Here is a 21,696-nt window from a genome sequence, read left to right as displayed (position 1 = left end):
TTTGTTATAGTATTGCTTAGGGATTAATGACAACAAAAGAAAGTATATGTTCAAAGCAGATCATTTTTTTTAGCCACATATTTAAAAAATATTTTTGAACTATGGATGTATGAATCTGCTGCAAATCCCATAAACATGGTAGATTGACAATACTGAAGTTTACATGGTGAGTATTATTCAATGGATGTGTAGAATTTAAGTATTAGGGTAATTCCTAAGAAACATTCTGAATGATGTATTAATCTGTTGTTATTGTTGTTGTTGAAGAATAATTCCTCTGAAGGAAGTATCTTGGATTCTCCATTGGATTCCAGAAAATCTGATTTGGTAACAACCAAGTCACAAAAGAAAAATAACAATAAACAGAGATACATAGGAAATATTCAAAAGTAAGTGATTATAATGATAACCTTTTTATGTCTACTGTGTACCCCAGTGCTTTTTTTCTTTATAAACGTAAGTTTTGTTTCAGAGCTCTACATGAAAGCCCTCAACAGGTTAGTAATGTGGTACAGCATGTTAAGCCAGCACTTGCATCCCATATCAAAGCACCCGTTTGAGATCCTGCTGCTCCATGTCTGATCTAGCTCCCTGCTAGAAAAATTGTGGAAAATGTGTCTAGGAAAGCAGTGGATAATGGGCCTAAATAGTTCTGCCCTGCCACTCATGTGGGAGAAATATGAAACAAAAAGAAAATTGTTTGTTGTCCAGCAGTGAGGGGACTTGGTGCACAGGGACAATAATTACATGGTTAATAGCCAGAGTTTATTAACAGCAAAGACTTTTAAAGACTGCAGGTCACATAGGCAAAAGGAGGGAGGGTTTGAGGCAGGACGTGATTTGCATGTGATTTTGCATGCAGGGGTGGTCCGTCAGTGAACAATGTGTTTTTCTAGCGGTTTACTAATAATTAAACAGCATACACATGGAAGATACTTAAAAAAACACCCCGCTTTGATCTTTTACCGAAGCTGGGAGGATCAGGGAGTTGAGTTCCTACACCCATGTTTTCCTCTCTGCATGCCTCAGGACCTTTGCCCTGTGTTCCCGGAGCTTTCTAGCAGTGTTGCAGTGTTACAGCTGGTTATGATTTTACACCAGCAAGGTTTCTCATTATCCTGTCCTAATCAGTTGTCTTCCTACAAAGGAGTTCCTGTGCCTGTGTTTCCCCATTTCAACTGCTTCAGGGCCTTTATCCTGAAGTCTCGGAGATTTCTCACAAAATTACAGTTGGTTACAGTTTTACACTAGCTAGGTTTCCCATCCTCCTACAGAAAATCCTCAAGATAATCTGAGATTTATATAACATGAAGAGAGACTTGAAATCTCACCTGTTTTTACCAGCCAGTTAATTTTGGCAGATTTGTACTTATTATCTTGCTTCCTCAGAGGTTCAAGTTATTACCATTTACCCAAATGAACAGGTTGAATTCCTCCTAATTCTCTTGGTTTAAACTCCAGTGAGAAAAGCTGCTGCTACATAAGCTCTTCATTGTAGGAATTTACAGTTTGACATGTAGGCCATTCTCCCTCTTTCCCTTTTCCCATCAGTTCAAGGTAAACGGTGGTGGAGTAATTTACTTTCCCCTCCCAAGATTCCTTCAGCAGCAAATAGAGCTGATAGCTTAATGAATATATACACTTTCCCATAGTACTTCACAGTTGGAAAAGTTTAACATAACATAGAAATGTCCTAGCGGCTAAAGTCCTCACCTTGAATGTGCCGGAACCCCATATGGGCACTGCTTTGCATCCATCTCCCTGTTTGTGGCCTGGGAAAGCAGTTAAGGCTGGCCCAAAATCTTGGGACCCTGCACCCGTGTGGGAGACCTGGAAGAGGCTCCAGGTTCCTGGGTTCTGATTGGCTCAGCTCCTGCCGTTATAGCTGTTGGGGAATGAACCATTGGACAGAAGATCTTCCTTTCTGTCTCCTCCTCTCTGTAAATCTGACTTTGCAATAAAAATAAATCTTTTGAAAAAAAGAAGAAATGTCCGTAACATAGTAACATAATGTAGACATAAGAAACATCTAAGGGCTACTTAGTTCAACTGATTAAGGATATGCAGAGAATTCACCTGCTTCCAGAGTTTGGATTTGGGGTCTGGTAGTTCAGTAAAAATACACAGTTGATAATAAAAATTTAAAAAATACATGTGGTAATATTTTTTAAAAAGATTGATTTCGGGCCCGGCATGATAGTGTAGTGGTTAAAGTCCTTGTCTTGCACGCCCCGAGATCCCATATGGGTGCCGGTTCCAGTCCCGGTGGCTCCACTTCCCATCCAGCTCCCTGCTTGTGGCCTGGGAAAGCAATCGAGCACGGCCCAAAGCCTTGGGAACTGCGTGGGAGACCTGGAAGAGGTTCCTGGTTCCCGGCTTCGGATTGGTGCAGCACCAGCCATTGCAGTCACTTGGGGAGTGAACCATCAGACAGAAGGTCTTCCTCTCTGTCTCTCCTCCTCTCTGTATATCTGACCTTGTAATAAAATAAATAAATCTTTAAAAAAAAAGATTGATTTCATTTATTTGAAAGGCAAAATTGCAGGGATAGAATGAGAGATAGATCTCCCCTCTACTAGTAAGTAGACTCCAGATGACCAGATGGCCAGGGCTAAGCAAGGACAAAAATAGGAAGTAGGAACTCTCTCCTGTGGTTGACCAAGTCCCAAATACCTGGACCATGTGCTGCTTTCCCAGAAACATTAGCAGGGAGCTGGATTGGAACTAGAATATCCAAGACTTACCCTGGCACCTGATAGGGATGCCGCCTTGCAGGTTTCTGCCTAACCCACCGCAACAGAGTGCCATCCCCTCATTAATACTGATGACATGTAGAGTTCAACAAAGGAGGGAAGCATAAGTATTATTGATGGATGTTTTTTGGTTAAGCATGTAGCTCATGGGGCCGAGTACAGTGGCTCAACAGGCTAATCCTCCACCTGCAGCACCAGCATCCCATACATGTGTGTTATAATCCCAGCTGATCTAGTTTCTGATCCAGCTCTCTACTGAAAAGCAGTGTAGGATGGTCCAAGGCCTTGGGCACCTGCACCCATGTGGGAGACCCAGAAGAAGCTCCTGGCTCCTGGTTTTAGACTAGCCCAGCTCTGGCCATTATGGCCATTTGGGGGAGTAAACCACTAGATGGAAGATCTCTGTCTCCCTCTCTTTGTAACTGTGACTTTCAAGTAAAAATCAATAAATCTGAACTCATCAATCTTTTTGTCTTTATCTATTTGAGAAGCATAGAAACTGCCTGCTGATTCACTCCCTAAATGCCTGAAATGACTAGGGCCAGCTGAGAGCTGAGAACTCAGTCCAAATGTTCCACATGGTGGCAGGGACCCAGCTGCTTGAGCCATCACCAGTTTACTTCACAGTCTCTGCACTAGCAGGGAGCTGGAACTAGACATCAAACCCAGTTCCCCAGCATGAGACACGGGTATTTTAACAGGATTATTATCTGCCTTATGGACCTTGACATACCTAAATTATGTATTTTGAAATATGTGAAGATAAGTAATTACTAGAAATGTAAGGACAAACTGATACATTTAGAAAAAAATTCATTGGGAAATCCAAATTAAGATCATAAGAAAACAACAGATAAAACCTAGTCTGTAGAACATTAAAGAAAAAAGTTCTAGTAACTCGACAACTAAAGACAAAGCGTTTTAAAATGGGAAGAATAGTAGACATCTGATGTAGCAGTGAAGTCTCCTTGGGATGTCCGTGTCCAGTATCGGGATGCCTGGTTCATCTTACGACCACTTCTGCTTTTTAAGACTTATTTATATTTATTTTTGTAAACAGACAGATTTTACAGAGAGAGAAAGTCTTCCATTCACAAATGGCCACAATAGTCTGAGCTGAACTGATCTAAAACTGGGAATCAGGACCTTCATCAGGGTCCCCCATGTGGTTGCAAGGGCCCAGGCACTTGGGCCATCTTCCACTGCTTTTCCCTATTCTTTGGAAAATCAACGGAGTTACCATCCCTTGAAGACAACCAATAGTTTTGGGAGATTTCTGCCATTTAGTAGCACTATTTTTATATGTTTAAATATTTTACAGTTTTTAAAATGAGCATTCTTATATTGTAATGTACCTTTTATTCCTACCTCTTCTCTAGTGTTTTCCATTTTATTACAGATTTCAGACTTTTAGGAGCAAACAGCCTACTAAAAATTCTTAAAATTTATAGATATATGCTGTTAATGTGATATTCTGCTATATATGTATATTTTAAGTAGATGATTGATATTGTAAGCATATGGAATAAAACATCCATACTACCATGGTAAAACATCTATCTGATCATAGTCATATACCGGTTTTGTTTGTTTGTTTTTTCATAGACCATTTTCTAATAGTAAAGACAAAACTTAAATAGGCCACATTTCTGGCAGAAAAAAGAACTTTCTGCTGACTTAAAAATGTCATTTCCATTATTTTTAGAATGACTACAAATTCTTGCATTGTTTTGGTATTGTCTTCCTTTTGAAATTCTTTGAACAATTAATAAATATTTAGATTTTATCTTTTTACTTTTCTGTCTCTCACTAATGAATCAGTATTTACCTTTTAATTTTTGTCCTTAAGTTAAACCAAAATACCTGAAATGAGATGAAAACACTGTGATAAATTTGCCAAACAAAAAACCAATCTCACACATTAATTTTTCTGATTGTATTATTTTGAATATGTACCACCTTTCGTTCAAAACACTCAAATTTTTTTACTCCTTTCTCCTTTTAAAGATATTTGTCACCTAAATCTCAATTAAAGTCAGCATCATGGTCTGAAGTTATTCAAGAAATCAGGAAAAACTCCACATCCAAGGTATGTAGATGTGAAGATGGTCCTCATAGGCAAGTTTCTTTTTTTTTTCTTTTTTCAAATTATATTTTTGACAATCTTTACATAGTTAATTACGGTAAAAAGATTCAAGAGCTTTAGGGAAGTGGGTAGGACTATTATGTCCATATTGTTTCCATCATGTATCTGAGGTAAAGGGGGATATTGAGGGAGAAGCCCCACCCAGTTTTCCACCCTCCCCAAGTCCCGGATGTGGTTCATGCTCTGAGATACTTGCGCAGGTGGTTTTGATAGTTCACCAGTTATGAATCGCTGCCAGTCTCACCACTCCAATTGTTGAAGAATCCACTGCAAGTTTCTTAAAGTCACAGGAGTCAATGAAACAACTTTGTTAGTCATCTTAGGCTTGCTTAAACTACAGGTCAGCAAGGCTCAATAGTGCTACCCTGTAACCGAGTTCTTGGCTCTGCCATTATAGTACGGGAGATCCATAGATGTCAGGTAGACAAAGGAGCTTTTCCGTGTTTGATAAAGCTTAGTTTATAGAACCAAATAGCAGGTTGGATTTGGTCCATGGGCCATACTTTGCTGATGTCTGACGTGACTATTCAAACCAGAAAGACTATGTTACACCTAGCACCTGCTGCTCACAGAGGATACGGAGTGAGACAGAGCTCCTGGGTGGAGACCTAGAAACTGTGCTGCAACAGTGACCCTGGCAAGCACTGAGAACTCATGCCATACCAGAGTCAGTTATTTCCTGTAGGAACCCATAGGCGTAGCTCCTAGATGGGAGGGGTTCCTGGAAAGTCAGAAAAGCCGCAAGTCATTTCAGAAGACCACCTTTGTCTTTGTAAGATACTCTAGTCGTGGCACAGATGCAGGCCTGTAACCTGTGCGGCCTGATCTTCTACCTTTGTCAGGTTTCCAGGAAAACAGCTAAGAAAGGGAAACTTGATTCTAAGGTCAATTTCCTGAAGTCAGTTTTGTTAAGCATTTACTCAAGGGTTTCTAACATTTTTTCTTTTGTTTATATCAGTTAAGTTGTCTTATGATGCCTATTGTTATTTTTTAAAATGTACATATTTGAAAGAAAGGGATAAAGGACCGGCCTGGTAGCCTAGTGCCTTCAAGTCCTTACCTTGCACACACCAGGATCCCATATGGGTGCCAGTTTGTGATCCAGCAACCCTGCTTCCCATCCAGCTCCCTGTTTGTGGCCTGGGAAGGCAGTGAAGGATGGCCCAAAGCCTTGGGACCCTGTACCCATGTGGGAGACCCAGAAAAAGCTCCTGGCTTCTGGCTTCGGTTTGGCTCAGACCCAGTTGTGGCCAGTTAGGGAGTGAATCAGCAAATGGAAGATCTTCTTCTCTGTCTCTGCTTCTCTCTGTATATCTGCCTTTCCAATAAAAATAAATAAATCTTTTTAAAAAAGAAAGATGTAGATCTTCCAAACTGTTAGTTTACTCGCCAGCTACAAATATCAGCACTGGGCTGAGCAGAAGTCAGGAGCAGAAATTCCACCCAGTTTTCCCATATGGGTGTGAGAAACACATTTACTTAAGCTGGAACCACAGTTTCCCAGGATCCACATTAGCAAGGAGCTTGAGTCAGGAGCCAGAGCCAAGTATTTTTTGTTTTTTTAAATGAATACAGTGGGATGTAAATACCAAAGCAATATCACTCCCAACCAGTATCTGCTTATTTATTTATTTATTTATTTTTTAAAGATTTATTATTATTGGAAAGCCGGATATACAGAGGAGGAGAGACAGAGAGGAAGATCTTCCATCCGATGATTCACTCCCCAAGTGAGCCGCAACAGGCCGGTGAGCACCAATCCGAAGCCAGGAACCAGGAACCTCTTCCAGGTCTCCCATGCGGGTGCAGGGTCCCAAAGCCTTGGGCCGTCCTCTCCTGCTTTCCCAGGCCACAAGCAAGGAGCCAGATGGGAAGTGGAGCTGCCGGGATTAGAACGGGCGCTCATATGGGATCCCGGGGCGTCCAAGGCGAGGACTTTAGCCTCTAGGCCACGCCGCCGGGCCCCAGAGCCAAGTATTAAATTCAGGCACTTTGTTTTTCTTAAGATTTTAATTATTGGAAAGTCAGATTTACAGAGAGAAGGAAAGACAGAAAAAGATCTTCTGTCCATTGGTCCGCTCCCCACGTGGCCACAATGGCCAGAGCTGAGCCAATCTGAAGCCAGTCTCCCACATGGTGCAGGGTCCCAAGGCTTTGGGCTGTCTTGAACTGTTTTCCCAGGCCACAGGCAGGGAACTGGATAGGCAGTGGAGCAGCCAGGATTAGATCCGGCTCCCATATGGGATTCCTCGGATACAAGATGCAGACTTAGCCATTGGGCTATTGTGCTGGGCCCAAATCCAGGCACTTTAATGTGAGATGTTAATGTTTTATCAGGCATCCTAGCTGCTGGGCTAAACTGCCACTAACACCTATAATACAGTAGTCTGGATTATTTTGTTTCATTTTTATTATGATCCGCAACTCTGCAAGACAGTTATCCTTGTGCCCATTTTATAGTTTAAAAAACCTAAGGTCCAGGGTTTGAAGAGACTTGCCCCCTGTCCCTCAAGTAGTTAATCCAGAGCCTTCCAGTTCAGATAGTCTAGCTCATAATGGAACTGAGTGTAGGTACAACAGGCATTGTAGGGCTAACATATGTTTCTGTTTGTTGTCTGGCAGCTATATCTAGGTGCACAGAGCTAATAATCACATTTGAACTACTCACTGATGTTCAACAACCAAAGGTTATTAGTGGCCTTAGGCTTTTATAGACTGAGTATCATCTAGAATAAAAGGGGAGGCTTTGATGAGTTTACATATCGACAACAGGTAGTTGAGATTATGGGAATTGCCATAAGTCCTCGCCTTGCACACACCAGGATCCGATTTGGCTGCCGGTTCATGTCCCAACTGCTCCACTTCCCATCCAGCTCCCTGTGGCCTGGGAAAGCAGTGGAGGATGACCCAAAACCTTGGGACCCTGCACCATATGGGAGACCTGGAAGAGACCTGGCTCCTGGCTTCGAATTGGTTCAGCTCCAGCTGTTGTGGCTACTTGGGGAGTGAACCAGCAGACAGAAGATCTTTCTCTGTATACCTCCCTCTCTATATATCTGCCTTTCCAATAAAAATAAATAAATGTTTAAAAAAAATTGGATATTTTTCTGACTTCTGATTTTATTGTTTCTTTTAAGTATGAATTTAGACAGCAGTGATACAGTTAGTTAATAGTACCTCAAAGTATTTTCACATGACATTGTATTTGTTGTTGATCTCAAAAAATATCATCTGTTATCATACCCGTACTATGAGTTATGAAGCTTTCTATTTTATCTTGTCAGATTAATAGATAAAATTTTTAAAAATCATTTTAATAATTGATATAATATAAATTATTTCCCTTGTAAGGCCATGTATCCTAATTTTTGCATATAAAGATAATTCTCAGAAAAGGCCTAGGAGTGTCCTAAAATGGTTAAAGGTGGATCCAGCACTGAAAGAGATTTAGATCTCCTGGGCTGGAAGACATTTATAAGGTGGCCCAGAGGTCTGGTCCCGATGCCAGCTGTTTTCCATATGTAACGTGGTTTGTAGATTTTCATCCAGATGCTGGTATGAGAGTAAAACAGAAATACCTTCATTTAAATTGGCACACAAAATAATGCTAAGAATCAGTGTACTTTATTGGTAATATTAACAATACATATTGTCAGTGCAGATATGGGAACAGTGTAAGTAAGCTTTTTAAGATTTACTCATTTTTATAGGAAAAGCAGAGTTACAAAGGCAAAAGAAGGAGAGAGAGGTTCTATCCGCAGGTTCAATTCCCAAATAACCAGTCCAAAGCCAGAAACTAGGAGTTTCTTCCAGGTCTATGACATGGGTGTAGGGACCCAGGAACTTGGGCCAGTCTGTGCTGCTTTCGCAGCCCATAAGCATATTGCTGGGTTGAAGTGGAGCAGCCAGAACTTGAATCAGTGCCCATATAGGATTCCAGCACCACAGGTGGAGACTTAGCTTGCTGCAGTAATATATTATGGTTTGATGTCTTCCTGTGGTATGCCCAGTCTTTTTCTGTTTTCTCCAGGAAACAGACAGTAGTGATGTAGGAAACCTTACATGGCAAGACACAGACAGTGAAGATATGCCAACACTTTCTCCTCAGATGTGCCTTGAAATTCAAGAACAAAGAGCAGAGTCTGCAGTAGAGTCACCAATGCCTTGTTTATGTGCCTATGATGTAGACGAGTGCCTTGAGGGAGAAGTCAAAGCAGAACCAGACAATCAGGATAAGGAACAACATGTCCTAAGTCATGAGGAACTCAAACCCACAGCCCCCGACGCTGGAGAAGCCATGGTGAAGCCTGCTGGCCACACAGAGAGTGGATGTACCCCATCAGCTCTGACGCAGCCAAACAACACAGCTGAGGTAGCCAACCAAGACTCTTGCCTCCTGATGAGCCAGGCTATTTCTAACAGTGAAGACCAGGCATCTGCATTGGAAACAGTCACAGAGCCAGACTTATGTGCCAAAAGAAGGAAAATATGTCCCAAATCTCCTTCAGGTCAAGAGGAAACAAATATAACCTTTACCCAAAAACTTCTGGATTTGGAACGTCTACTTTTTGAGAGGCACAAACAGGAAGAACAAGATAGATTATTAGCATTAGAACTTCAGAAACAGGAGGATCAAGAACGAATGAAACCGAACAGGCAAAAGGGATCCCCAGGTGAGTATCAGTTGCGAGCTACAACCTCACCTCCAGACAAGCTGCTCACAGGACAGGGGCAGAATCTCAAGGATAGGAACAGCAGAAGGCAGACTGATAAGGAGCATTCCAAACCGCAGAGAGGCTGCGGGTACGAAAACCGGCAACCTCCTTTCAAGATCCAGGTGAAGACTCCAGCTGCTAATGGAAGAAGAGTGCGGAATTCTACCAGAGATAACTGTAATATATCTAAAAGTGCTTCTTCCTTACAGCCTAGTAATTCACAGAAAAGTATTTTCCAGATGTTTCAGAAATACACAAAATAATGCATCGGTAGAGGGGAGTGTTTTATAATCCGATAAAGTTGGATTATGAAATTCTTTTCTATCCCAGAATCTACATTGGTCATCCATTTCTGCTGTGTAGACACACCACTCACTGTCTTGAAAGGAGGGCGGGACACAAGAGAAGAACAGACACTTCTGCAGAACGCTTAAGAAACAGAGGTCGTTATTCTTACCATTGCTAATCACTGATGGACTGACACCTCCCAAAGATAGAAAACTGCTCAAAATCTTCTCATACCATCCCCTTTCCAAAAAAGTGCATGTTTTATGACTTTTGCTTACCTTTTTGTTATGAGTATATCAAAGCAAGATGAAACTAAATCAAGTAGCTAACAAAACCATACAGAGTTTAAAGTCTTACATATCTCTGCTACTTTCCCATACGTTTACAGAACCCTTGAAATGTATCTTCTGTAACACTAAAGTAATTAATTTTTATCTCGTTTCATAAAATTTGAAGCATGATACTATTTTCTTTGCTTTAAAATAGATTAGGATCAGTATTAAATCAGAACATTGGTTTTCTAGAAAATTAGAAATTAGTTGACAGGAAATCAGATCCCTTATGTAAAAAGTGTTGAATTGAAATGAAGCTGAGTGGGGTGCAGTCACCCTGTGGAAGCACCTGGAACTGAGTGAGTGACCAGAGACAGGGTCCAAATTGGGGAAACATGTTGCTGGGCAGAGTATTTGCCCCCATCCTTTGTTTGATTTTACTGCTTTTGACGCTAGTAACTGGTGTCAAAATAAAAAATAGTTCCTAAATTAACTGAAGTTTTGAAAATCCACATTTCTGTTAGGTTAATATTCCAGGAAAAAAAGGGAAAAAGGGGGTGAATTTACTGTGCAATGTTATATATCACAGTATGTTGAATTTGAACCATGTTGATATTAACATTGCTTATGAAAAGAAATTTTTAAAATGTGATACCTGGGTCTTGTCCTCTATTAATTCCAAAAGTTAATTCAAAAGACAGTGATGTCATGAAATTGAATTTAGAAACTATATCATTAATGTGAATAAGTTAATATAAAAATACAATAAAATGTTCTAGAGCTAATTTTAGTTAAGTTTGTCAATATTTTATGTCATTACATTCTTCTCTAAATTTTACAATTGAAATTGTTAGTCTTTGCATACTTGATGGCATCTATGCGAACACTGATTAAATAATGATGGGTAAAATGACCTTTCAAGTAACTGCCTCCTGAATATTAATGTGGTGAAATAAACCATAGGCAGAACTGACCAGATTTGGCTAACATAAACTAAAATACATCTTGTCAAACTAATAATTTTTTCTATGTTCTACGGTAAGCGTTGTTGGAAATCCTCAAATTAAAAATTGTCTAACTCGGTCTTCCTGGAATAATCCATCACCAAAAGGGAAACAAAGGTAGCCGATGATACATGTATTTAGGGTTTATGTATTTAGCCCTTTACTTGTCTGTGAAGAAGTCTTCCAGACTAAAACTGGTTTAAAATGTTTTATTTCTCTGATTATCTTCTGCTATTCCTACCATGTATGCCTTTTTATTGGAAATTAAATGTATCAGTCCACAGGGTGTACTGCTCTGGTTCTCTTGTGAAAAGGATGTGAGAATGTTGGATTGCTCAGGGAGTGCTGAATCTGTACAAATATTGAAAACATTAAAAATTATTGAAAAATATAAATTGTGTATTATGTATGTTTTACTACAGTTTAGAAATAAAGATTGGTTGCATAACTATACATTGTACATTATAAAAATAACCATAAAAGAAAATTGGAAAACTGGGGGAAGCGTGGGAATAGTTGCAGTTTATTATAAAGAACTAATTTTCTCTATGTGGAAATTATCTGCCAACACATTAATAAAAAAGTAATAATAACTCATTTTGAAAATTAGAAAAGTTGGTTTTGTGGACCAGTGTTATGGCACAGTGAGTTGAGCTGCTGCTGGTAACATTGACATATTCCATGTCACAATACTGTTTCTGAACCAGCTCCTGCTGACTTGCTGGGGAAGGCAGCACGAATCGTCCTGCCACCCACATCTGAAACCTGGGGAAAGTTCAGGTCTCGGCTTTATCTTGGCAGTTGTGGCCATTTTTAAGATTTTTTTTTTTCACGGTGAGAAAAAGACATAAAAACACGTGTAATATCATGGTTTCCCACCTTCCTTATTAAGCACAAATAAAAGTGGTTTTGGTTGCTTTGTTTTCCTGTTTTGCATATTTTTAAATTTATTATTATTGTTATTATTTGATAGGCAGATCAGATTTTATGAAGAGACAGATCTTCCATCTGCTGGTTCGTTCCCCAAATGGCTGCAACAGCTGAGCCAATCCATAGCCGGTAGCTCTCCAAGGTCTCCGACATGGGTGCAGGGTCCCAAGGCTTTGGGCCGTCCTCTACAGCTTTCGCAGGCCACAAGCAGGGAGCTGGATGGGAAGTGGAGCTGCCAGGACATAAACTGGCACCCATATGGGACCCAGGTACTTGGAAGGTGAGGATTTAGTCATTGAGTGATGATGGCAGCCCACCTTTGCACTTCTTAAACCCTGATAGGCATCAGCAGTTTGCTTTGTGCAGTGTCATTATGCCATCAGCATACCTCTCCCTTAAATTAGAAACAGATTTGGTGTCATTTTTTTTAAAGATTTATTCATTTTATTACAGCCAGATATACACAGAGGAGGAGAGAGAGGAAGATCTTCCATCCTATGATTCACTCCCCAAGTGACTGCAACAGGCCGATGTGCGCCGATCCGATGCCAGGAACCAGGAACCTCTTCCGGCTCCTCCCACACGGGTGCAGTGTCCCAAAGCATTGGGCCGTCCTCAACTGCTTTCCCAGGCCACAAGCAGGGAGCTGGATGGGAAGTGGAGCTGCCGGGATTAGAACCGGCGCCCATATGGGATCTCGGGGCTTTCAAGGCGAGGACTTTAGCCGCTAGGCCACGCCGCCGGGCCCAGATTTGGAGTCTTATTAAAGTGTGGGTCTCATATTTTGACTTTTTAAAAATTTATTTACTTTAAAAGAGAAGAAGATCGTACATCTACTAATTCACTCCCCAAATGGCCACAGTGACAGGGGCTGACCCAGGGAGAAATGGATTTTGGATGTGTGTTGAAAGGATTTCCTCTATAAAGCTGTAAAGCTTTCGACTTCCTTCCACCATCACTGGTGGGATCTTTTTTCCTCATCAGCAACAGGTCTTTATCTCAGTTCTGGATAAAGAAGTCCAGAACCGAGGCTCTCGGTTCAGGGTCTGGTGAAGATCCCTTTCCTGGTTCTTAGATGGCTATTTTCTCACTGTGTCTTCACACAGCAGGAGGGCTACTGGAGCTTTTTGAGTCTCTTGTAGAAGGGTATTCATCCTATTCATGAGGAATTACTACCACCTCCCAAAGACCCGCCCTCCACAGACATCACAATGCAGATGAAATTTTCACATGCGGAATTGACCCCTACCCTCGCCCCCCCACCACACACACACACTGCAGGGCACAGACACACTATTGCAGACATGAAATGAGAATGTTGGAAAAATTTTACAAATATAACTGAGCCACAGAATGACACTGGAGACTTCAACAGAGAAGGCACCACAGTAATATTCCCTAAAGGGATATCTGATCCCTCTGGTTAACGAGCATTCGAGCAGCCATTATTGGATATAAAGGACTTACTGTTCCCTAGGATATCTGATGGCCTCCTGAGTAGCATCTCCACATGGCTTCCCTGCCATTTCGCAAGAAAGCTTGTGGAATTCTATGATCTTGTTTCAACTGTATCCAACTGCATCGCTGCACCTTCACCTCAACCGTCTGGACCCCAGGGGACAGATGCACAGAGCCATGGGACAGCCAGCTAGGACCCCCTGGAAAAAGGTAGACAACAATCCTGGGGCCTTGGGAGGGCAATTTTTGAAATTCATGGGGAATTTATTGGTCCGCATTTTTTCACCGTTTGGGAGATAAAGAAGGGATCACGTACAGTTCTCTACACCTGACATAGGCGTGAGGTATCCACAGTTCCATAGAGGAAGCACTTTAGCTCTTACTTCCGAAGATGGCACTGACAGGATGGGGGAAAACATCAATATTTTATGAAGCAAAAGACACTGCCCTAGGGCCCTGCGCGATGGTCTAGTGGCTGAAGTCCTCTCCTTGAATGCACCAGGATCCCATATGGGCACCGGTTCTAATCCTGGCTGCCCTGCTTCCCATTCAGCTCCCCGCTTGTGGCCTGGGAGGTTAGTCGAGGACGGCACAAAGCCTTGAGACCCTGCACCCATGTGGAAGATCCAGAAGAGATCCTGGCTCCTGGCTCCGAATCGGCTCAGCACCAGCTATTGCAGTCACTTGAGGAGTGAATCGTCAGACCTTCCTCTCTCCTCCTCTCTCTATATATCTGACTTTGCAATTAAAATAAGTAAGTATTTATAAATAAATAAATACAAATAAATATTTTAAAAGGCGCTACCTTGTTAAATTCATATTCTGTGGAGTAAATAACTATTGCGTGTGATGTTTATACATTCCCTTTCCTTCTGGTGATGTTGTCCTATCTTGAGGGAGAAGAGCGCTGGGCCTGGGGTGGGGCTGGAGACACAGGGAGCAGCTAGTGGAAAAGCAGCAGGGGAAGAGGAGGAGAGGCAGTAACATAAGGAACTGGACCTGACACAGCCTGTTGTGGGCAGGGAGCCAGCCCATGGTCAGATCCTGTGGAAAAGACAGAAACTTGTCACCACAAGCAGCATCAGCTGCTTGAGACCCAGTGAGAGAGGGTTGCCTGCACCGTGGGGCAGGAGCAGTCCAGAAGTAATTTTGAGGGAAGGGTGGGGAGGAAGTATTTACTAGACAAAAAGGGAGGGAAGATGCAGCGAAGGGATGAAGGAGCAGCTGTAATGAGCCAGGAGACCTGTGGACGTGTTTCAGTGTCAGTAAGGAACACATGGCTGGGAGGCAACATTTTCTGATAGGAGTTCATGGAAAACAGCTAAAAAAAGTTTACTAAACAGCAATTTTGTTTGAAATCCCTGCAACTTTTTCATGATATGCTGTTCACTGTCCTGCAGCAATGGACTTGGGGCACAGATCCGATAATGACACACTTGGATTACCAACTTCAATAGCTGAAGTTTATTAGTGGCATCAGGCTTTTATAGACGGAGGGTCATAGAGGATAAGGGAGGAGGTATTGAGGAGTTTACGTAGTTCCCATAAGCCTATCTATAGAACCCATCAATTGTTTCCACATCCTTGTCTGAAAATATCTGTTTTGTATATCCAATCAATTGTTCCCATTCAAATGATATCCAATCAGTTGTCCTACAATATGCATTCTTTTTTTATTTGATTTGAAAGGCAGAGTTATGGAGAGACGGTCTTTCACCTAGTTCACTCTCAGTGTATAGTGTGGAAGGGGGCAGCCCAGATCAGATTACTATATCCACTGGTGCCCACAGGATCTAGTGCTAGGGTCTAGCCTTATAAGGATTCTGGAGGGGGTCCCCCCAACCAAACTGATACAACTACAGTTAGTGGTCTAGATCAGGCTGTAGCACCTGTCGAGGAGCAGACAAAATCAGGTGACCTGGTCCGAAGTAGACTCCCTGAATCATATGGGTACCTTAGACCAACAAGATACCCGATCTCAGGGAACATCTCATAGAAATGTGGTCTGACCATGGAACACATATTGCCAAGACTGGGCCACCTCCGTTAACTGATTTCAGAGAAAAATATACATAGATGCACATGCACAGCTCTTTTGTTTTTAATTTGCTTTTTTTGTTGTATTTTTTGTCTTTTTATTTGACGACCAGCTCTCCTTTTTTTTTTTTTTAAGATTTATTTATTTTTATTGCAAAGTCAGATATTTGGAGAGAGGAGGAGAGACAGAGAAATATCTTCCATCTGATGATTCACTCCCCATGCAACAACAATGGCCGGTGTTGTGCCGATCTGAAGTCAGGAGCCCGGAGCTCTTCTGGGTCTCCCACACAGGTGCAGGGTCCCAAGGCTTTGGGTCATCCTTGACTGCTCTCCCAGGCCACAAGAAGAGGGCTGGATGGGAAGCGGGACCGCTGGGACATGAACTTGTGCCCATATGGAATCCCAGTGCGTGTAAAGCGAGGACTTTAGATGCTAAGCTACTGCACTGGACCCTATGACACATCTTAAGCCAGAAATGCCTAAATCCTTGCTGTAGGTTGAATTAGCAATATACCCTCTCATTCTGGAGTGGCTCAGCGGCAGAGTTCTGGCTAGGGCTCTCATCAAGCTGTGGTCAAGATTTCACTGAAGCTCTTTTGCTCATGCCCATGCGTGGGCAAGATGGGCAGCTGCTGCAGTGTCCGGACAGCCAGAAAGCTGCATAGCCACCGGTGGAACCAGAAGTGGCGTGACAAACAGTAAAAGAAGGTGTACCCAAGCATGGCCCTCAAGGCCAATCCCTTCGGGGGCGTCTCCCATGCCAAGGGGATTGTGCTGCAGAAAGTGGGGTTTGAAGCTAAGCAGCCCGATGTGGCCATGAGGAAATGCGTTCTGGTATAGCTGGTCAAGGCCAGAAGATCACGGCCTTCACGCCCAAGGATGGCTGTCTGAACTTCACTTGAGGAAAATGATGAGGTTCTGGTGGCTGGATTTGGTCAAAAAGGCCACACTGTTGGTGACATTCCTGGAGTTCTTTTTAAGGTGGTCAAAGTAACAAACGTGTCCCTCTTGACCTTATACAAAGGCAAGAAAGAGATCAAGATCATAAATGTTGGTGTCAGACATATACTAATAAATTTTCATATTCCAGGGGAAAGAAAGATTTCAGGTAAGTCTGTAGTCATCTGAAAGTTGTCTGGGCTGAAAGTATCCAGCTAGCCACATGTGCCTCTCTGCACAACTGCTTGAGTATCCTTGTCCATGGCAGCTGATTTTCCCCCAGAGCAGGGGATGCAACAGGTTGCCAACAGGAGCTGCAGTACCTTTTATGACCGCATCTTAGAAGACTTTACTTCCACCGGATTCTTCTCATTAGATGCACATCATTAAATCTGGCCCACTTGGGAGAGGAGGGGAATTAGGTACCATTTTCCCATGGGAAACCTATCAGAATTTGAGATATATATATAGTGTATATATTCAAATTTTTGTCATCAAAATCAACTTATAATAAGAGAAGTTTCCCATGAACTTTTTGAAGTATTCTTACAGTATTTATTTAGTCTCTAAGATATTTGTTCCTCTTATTAAATATGAGTCTCCATCCTTCCACCTGCCATTCCTTTCCCCAGGCCTGAACCCAGAGACTAGGAAGCAGTGCAGTGGGCACAAGGGGAGACCACCAATTTGGAAGTCTGATCCCTTATTGGAATGCCTGGATCCAAGCTCTGGCTCTAATTCTGATTCTAGTGTTACATATTTTAAAAACCCTTCAGATAACATCACTAGCCCAGCTCTGAATAGCTTGGAAGAGGGAGCTCCTGTCCTGTTGGAATCTAATCTGTGAAAAAAAATAATCCAATCTCCTATCAGCATGAAGGTGAGGGAGCTTGCATATGCATAGTAGCTTCCTTTAGGGCCCAGCATGATAGCCTAGCAGCTGAAGACCTCACCTTGAATGCACTGGGATCCCATATGGACACTGGTTCTAATCCCAGCAGCTCACCCTTGAGGCCTGGGAAAGCAGTCGAGGATTACCCACGATCTTGGACTCTGCATCTGTGTGAGACCCAGAGGAGGCTCTGGGCTCCTGCCGCTTGGGGAGTGAATCATTGGATGGAAGCTCTTCCTCTCTGTCTCTCCTCTTCTCTGTATATCTGCTTTTCCAATTAAAACAAACAAAAAAAAGTAATAGCTTCCTTTGCCCTCTAACACAATAGTAATCAATTAGAAAACTGCAGAAATCTGCTGGGGGGTTCAGAGGCAATTTGTGCTTTGTCCTGCCCCTTCTTCCTTCCTGAAATACTGGTGTGATGTCTACAGGTGCATGCATTAGCTTGCAAACATGAGCAAAAGGCCAAGAGGTAAATGGTCTTGACTCCAATGAACCTGTACTAGCCTGCCTACCTCTTGGCATCCTAGTGCACTGGCGAAGAAGCAATTCTTCTGTACTAGAGCCACTGGCAGTCAAGTCTTGTATTATGTGCCGCCAAAACCATTTTAATAGGAAACCATTTTGATTTAATAGGAAAGGAGGAAAGGGGGCAGCAGAATTTTGACTTGAATTTTAAACCCATAGTCTCAGGATGGTCTAATAAAACCAAACCTGGAGTAAACACAATAGATTTGGGAGAATAACTGACAGCTAATAACTAGACTATGCCATCCTTAGGTTGCTTAAAGATCCTCTGGTTTGGGAATAATAAAAGTTAAATTGAGTTATGGAGAAAAATCACATCTTTCATTGCATGAGTTTGTGTGCTAAGACTTATGCTTATTTGACCAAAATGTTATTCCTTTATTGTCCTTTGATGTCTCACCAAAACCAAAACTAAAAATAAATAAATAAATAAAAAATTGCTTACAAGTATCGCAGAGCTCTGTTTAGCCAGAGCTCAAACAGGCAACCATCTTTTTAAAATCTTTAAAAAAGATCGTATCAGTTCAGCTCTTGCTCTTGCAGCTATTTGGGGGTGAGCCAGTTGATGGAAGATCTTTATCTGGCTCTCTTCTCTCTGTAAAATCTGCCTTTTAAATAAAAATAAAATAAATATGGGCTGGCACAGTGGCATAACCAGTTAGTCCCCTACCCCGTGGTGCCAACATCCCATATGGGTATCAGTTCTTGTGCTAGTGCTCCACTTCCAATCCAGCTCTCTGCTTATAGCTTGGGAGAGATGTGGAGGATGGTCCAAGTACTTGGGCCCCTATACCCGTGTGGGACCTGGAAGAAGTTCCTAGCTTTTGGCTTTGGATTGGCTCAGCATTGGCCATTATGGCCGTTCAAGGAGTGAACTTGTGGGTGCAAGACCTCTCTCTAACTGCCCTTCTCTCTGTAAAATCTGCCTTTCAAATAGAAGAAATAAATCTTTTTAAATAACAAATAAAAATAAATCAAAGGCAAAGTTACAGAGAGAAGAAAAGCCAGAGATATTTCCTCTGCTACAGGTGGAAGATCAACTCTCTATGCTATGGCACCAGCCCCTTAACTTGTTTCTTTTTTTTTTTTTTTTTTTTAAAGATTTATTCATTTTATTACAGCCAAATATACACAGAGGAGAAGAGACAGAGAGGAAGATCCTCTGTCCGATAATTCACTCCCCAAGTGAGCCGCAACGGGCTGATGCGCGCCGATCCGAAGGCAGGAACCAGGAACCGCCTCCGGGTCTCCCACGCGGGTGCAGTGTCCCAATGCATTGGGCCATCCTCAACTGCTTTCCCAGGCCACAAGCAGGGAGCTGGATGGGAAGTGGAGCTGCCGGGATTAGAACTGGCGCCCATATGGGATCCTGGGGCTTTCAAGGCAAGGACCTTAGCCGCTAGGCCACGCCGCCGGGCACCCCTTAACTTATTTCTTAATTACATGGGATGGAAGAGGCCCAGATCCTTCCTCGCAGGACCCAACGTCATCGGAACAACAGCCAGGAGCCCTGAGAGATCTGCAGAAATAGAACAGCAAACTTCCTTCGGGACTAGGGAGAGGAGCTTCTTCTGGTCCTTACTTGGTTCCAACTTTGGATCCCCACCCTTGCTTGCAATGACCATCAGGATCACTCCGGAGGGCCCCCCCCCCCCGAAAAAAAATAGAATATATAAATACAAGGAAACCTTAGAATCAAACAGGAAACGATCAGTATGGATCCACATATACCTTACTAGATAGGACACAAAGATTAGTTACTCCTCACTAGGGGATGGAAGATTTCTCTCCACACCCTTCCTAAAACTGTTCTGCACTTCAACTGTTGACAAAGGCCTTGTTAGATTTATAAGCCAGTTTAGATTACCCTAGAATCTGCCAAGTTCAGCAAAATTATGCGTCAACACAATAAACTGCTAAATACTAAAATGAAAACAGACACAAGACAGCTGAATAGTATCCTATAGCCACTTTAAGATTTATAGGAGCCGGTTCTGTGTACAAACTAAAATCGAAGGGTCAATGAAGTAGTCATAGGATGTGGCTAAGAACTTTCATTTTTAACATATTTGTTACTCAATACCATGTCAATTAATTCCATAATGTTGTAAATTGTTGTTGATGTTGTGCTGGGGCTTCTAATTGATCGGGACGATATTCTACCAGCTCCACCTTCAGACCAGAGATAGTCTCCCCAAGAAACCATTGAATTTATCTGGACAATTAGATGCTGGACTCTTTGTTTGGTATATGCTTGCAATGAAAGAATCTTGACTTAATTGGAACTGTAATACTGCACCAAGGTGGAGGAATCCACCATGGGGGGAGGGCATGGGGAGGGGATGGGGGAATCCCACAGCCTAAGAAACAGTGTCACACAATGCAACGTAATAAATAATTAAAAAAAAAAAAACTCATTTCTTAATCTTCCTGCATTTTTGTTAGTTTATAAACCAGGTCCAGGCCAGTGCATTGGCTCAACTGGTTAATGCTTCTCTTGCAAGTGCCAGCATCCCATATGAGCACCAGCTTGTATTCTGGGTTTTCCACTACTCGTCCAGTCTCTGCCTGTGGTCTGCAAGAGCAGCTGAGGATGGCCCAAAGCCTTGGGACCCTGTGTGTGGGTAGGAGACCCAGAGCAAGATCCGGGCTCCTGATTTTGGTTAGACTCAGCTCCAGCCATTACTGCCACCTGGGGAGTGAACCAGTGAATGAAAGATCTTTTCTGTCTTTCCTTCTCTCTGTAAATCTGCCTTTCCAATAAAAATAAATTTTTTAAAAAAGGAATCAGGTTGGGCCGGCGTGATAGTGTAGCAGTTAAAGTCCTCGCCTTGAATGTGCCAGGATCCCATATGGGTGCCGGTTCCAATCCCGGCAGCTCCACTTCCCATCCAGCTCCCTGCTTGTGGCCTGGGAAAACAGTTGAGGATGGCCCAGAGCTTTGGGACTCTGCACCTGTGTGGGAGACCCCAAGGAGGCTCCTGGCTTTGGATTGGCTCAGCTCCAGCCGTTGCGACCGCTTTGGGAGTGAACCATCAGACGGAAGATCTTCCTCTCTGTCTCTCCTCTCTGAATATCCGCCTTTCCAATAAAATTCTTTTTTTTTTTTTTTTTAAAGGAATCAGGTCTAGAATCTTGATTGGTGGTCATTTTTCCAAGAATATACTATAATGATGATTCATACTTCCTAGATATCACACTTGGTTAAGGTGATGATTGTCGAACATCAGAAAATTGAAAGTTAAAAGTCAGAGAACAGGGCCCAGTGGCGTGGCCTAGAGGCTAAAGTCCTCGCCTTGAACGCCGCGGGATCCCATATGGATGCTGGTTCTAACCCCGGCAGCCCCACTTCCCATCCAGCTCCCTGCTTGTGGCCTGGGAAAGCAGTCAAGGACGGCCCAACGCATTGGGACACTGCACCTGCGTGGGAGACCTGGAAGAGGTTCCTGGTTCCCGGCATCGGATCGGCATAGCACCGGCCCGTTGCGGCTCACTTGGGGAGTGAATCATCGGATGGGAGATCTTCCTCTCTGTCTCTCCTCCTCTCTGTATATCTGACTTTGTAATAAAAATAAATCTTTAAAAAAAAGTCAGAGAACAGGGCCCGGCGGCGTGGCCTAGCGGCTGAAGTCCTCACCTTGAACACATCAGGATCCCATATGGGCACCGGTTCTAATCCCGGCAGCTCCCTTTCCCATCCAGTTCCCTGCTTGTGGCATGGGAAAGCAGTC

General features: G+C 42.7%; 1 protein-coding gene and 1 pseudogene across 2 annotated transcripts in view; both read left to right on the top strand.

The window, feature by feature from the left end:
• Positions 1-10,601, top strand: part of RNF168 (ring finger protein 168) — a 31,719-nt gene extending 21,118 nt beyond the window's left edge. Inside the window, exons 4-6 of one of the 2 annotated variants that reach the window (XM_058662062.1) lie at positions 268-389; positions 4,761-4,842; positions 9,008-10,601. In XM_058662062.1, coding sequence (XP_058518045.1) covers positions 268-389; positions 4,761-4,842; positions 9,008-9,877 — 1,074 coding nt within the window. In that variant the 3' untranslated portion in view covers positions 9,878-10,601. Of the gene's footprint in view, positions 1-267; positions 390-4,760; positions 4,843-8,929 lie in introns of both variants that reach the window. The other variant, XM_004577823.4, reaches the window with a different exon arrangement.
• A 5,253-nt stretch (positions 10,602-15,854) lies between these two features.
• On the top strand, positions 15,855-16,885 carry LOC101518989 (small ribosomal subunit protein uS12-like; annotated as a pseudogene).
• Positions 16,886-21,696: the final 4,811 nt, after the last annotated feature.

This window comes from Ochotona princeps, chromosome 3 (assembly GCF_030435755.1).
Source record: "Ochotona princeps isolate mOchPri1 chromosome 3, mOchPri1.hap1, whole genome shotgun sequence".
Classification (NCBI taxonomy): domain Eukaryota; kingdom Metazoa; phylum Chordata; class Mammalia; order Lagomorpha; family Ochotonidae; genus Ochotona; species Ochotona princeps.
This window is presented reverse-complemented; position numbering and strand designations above follow the sequence as displayed.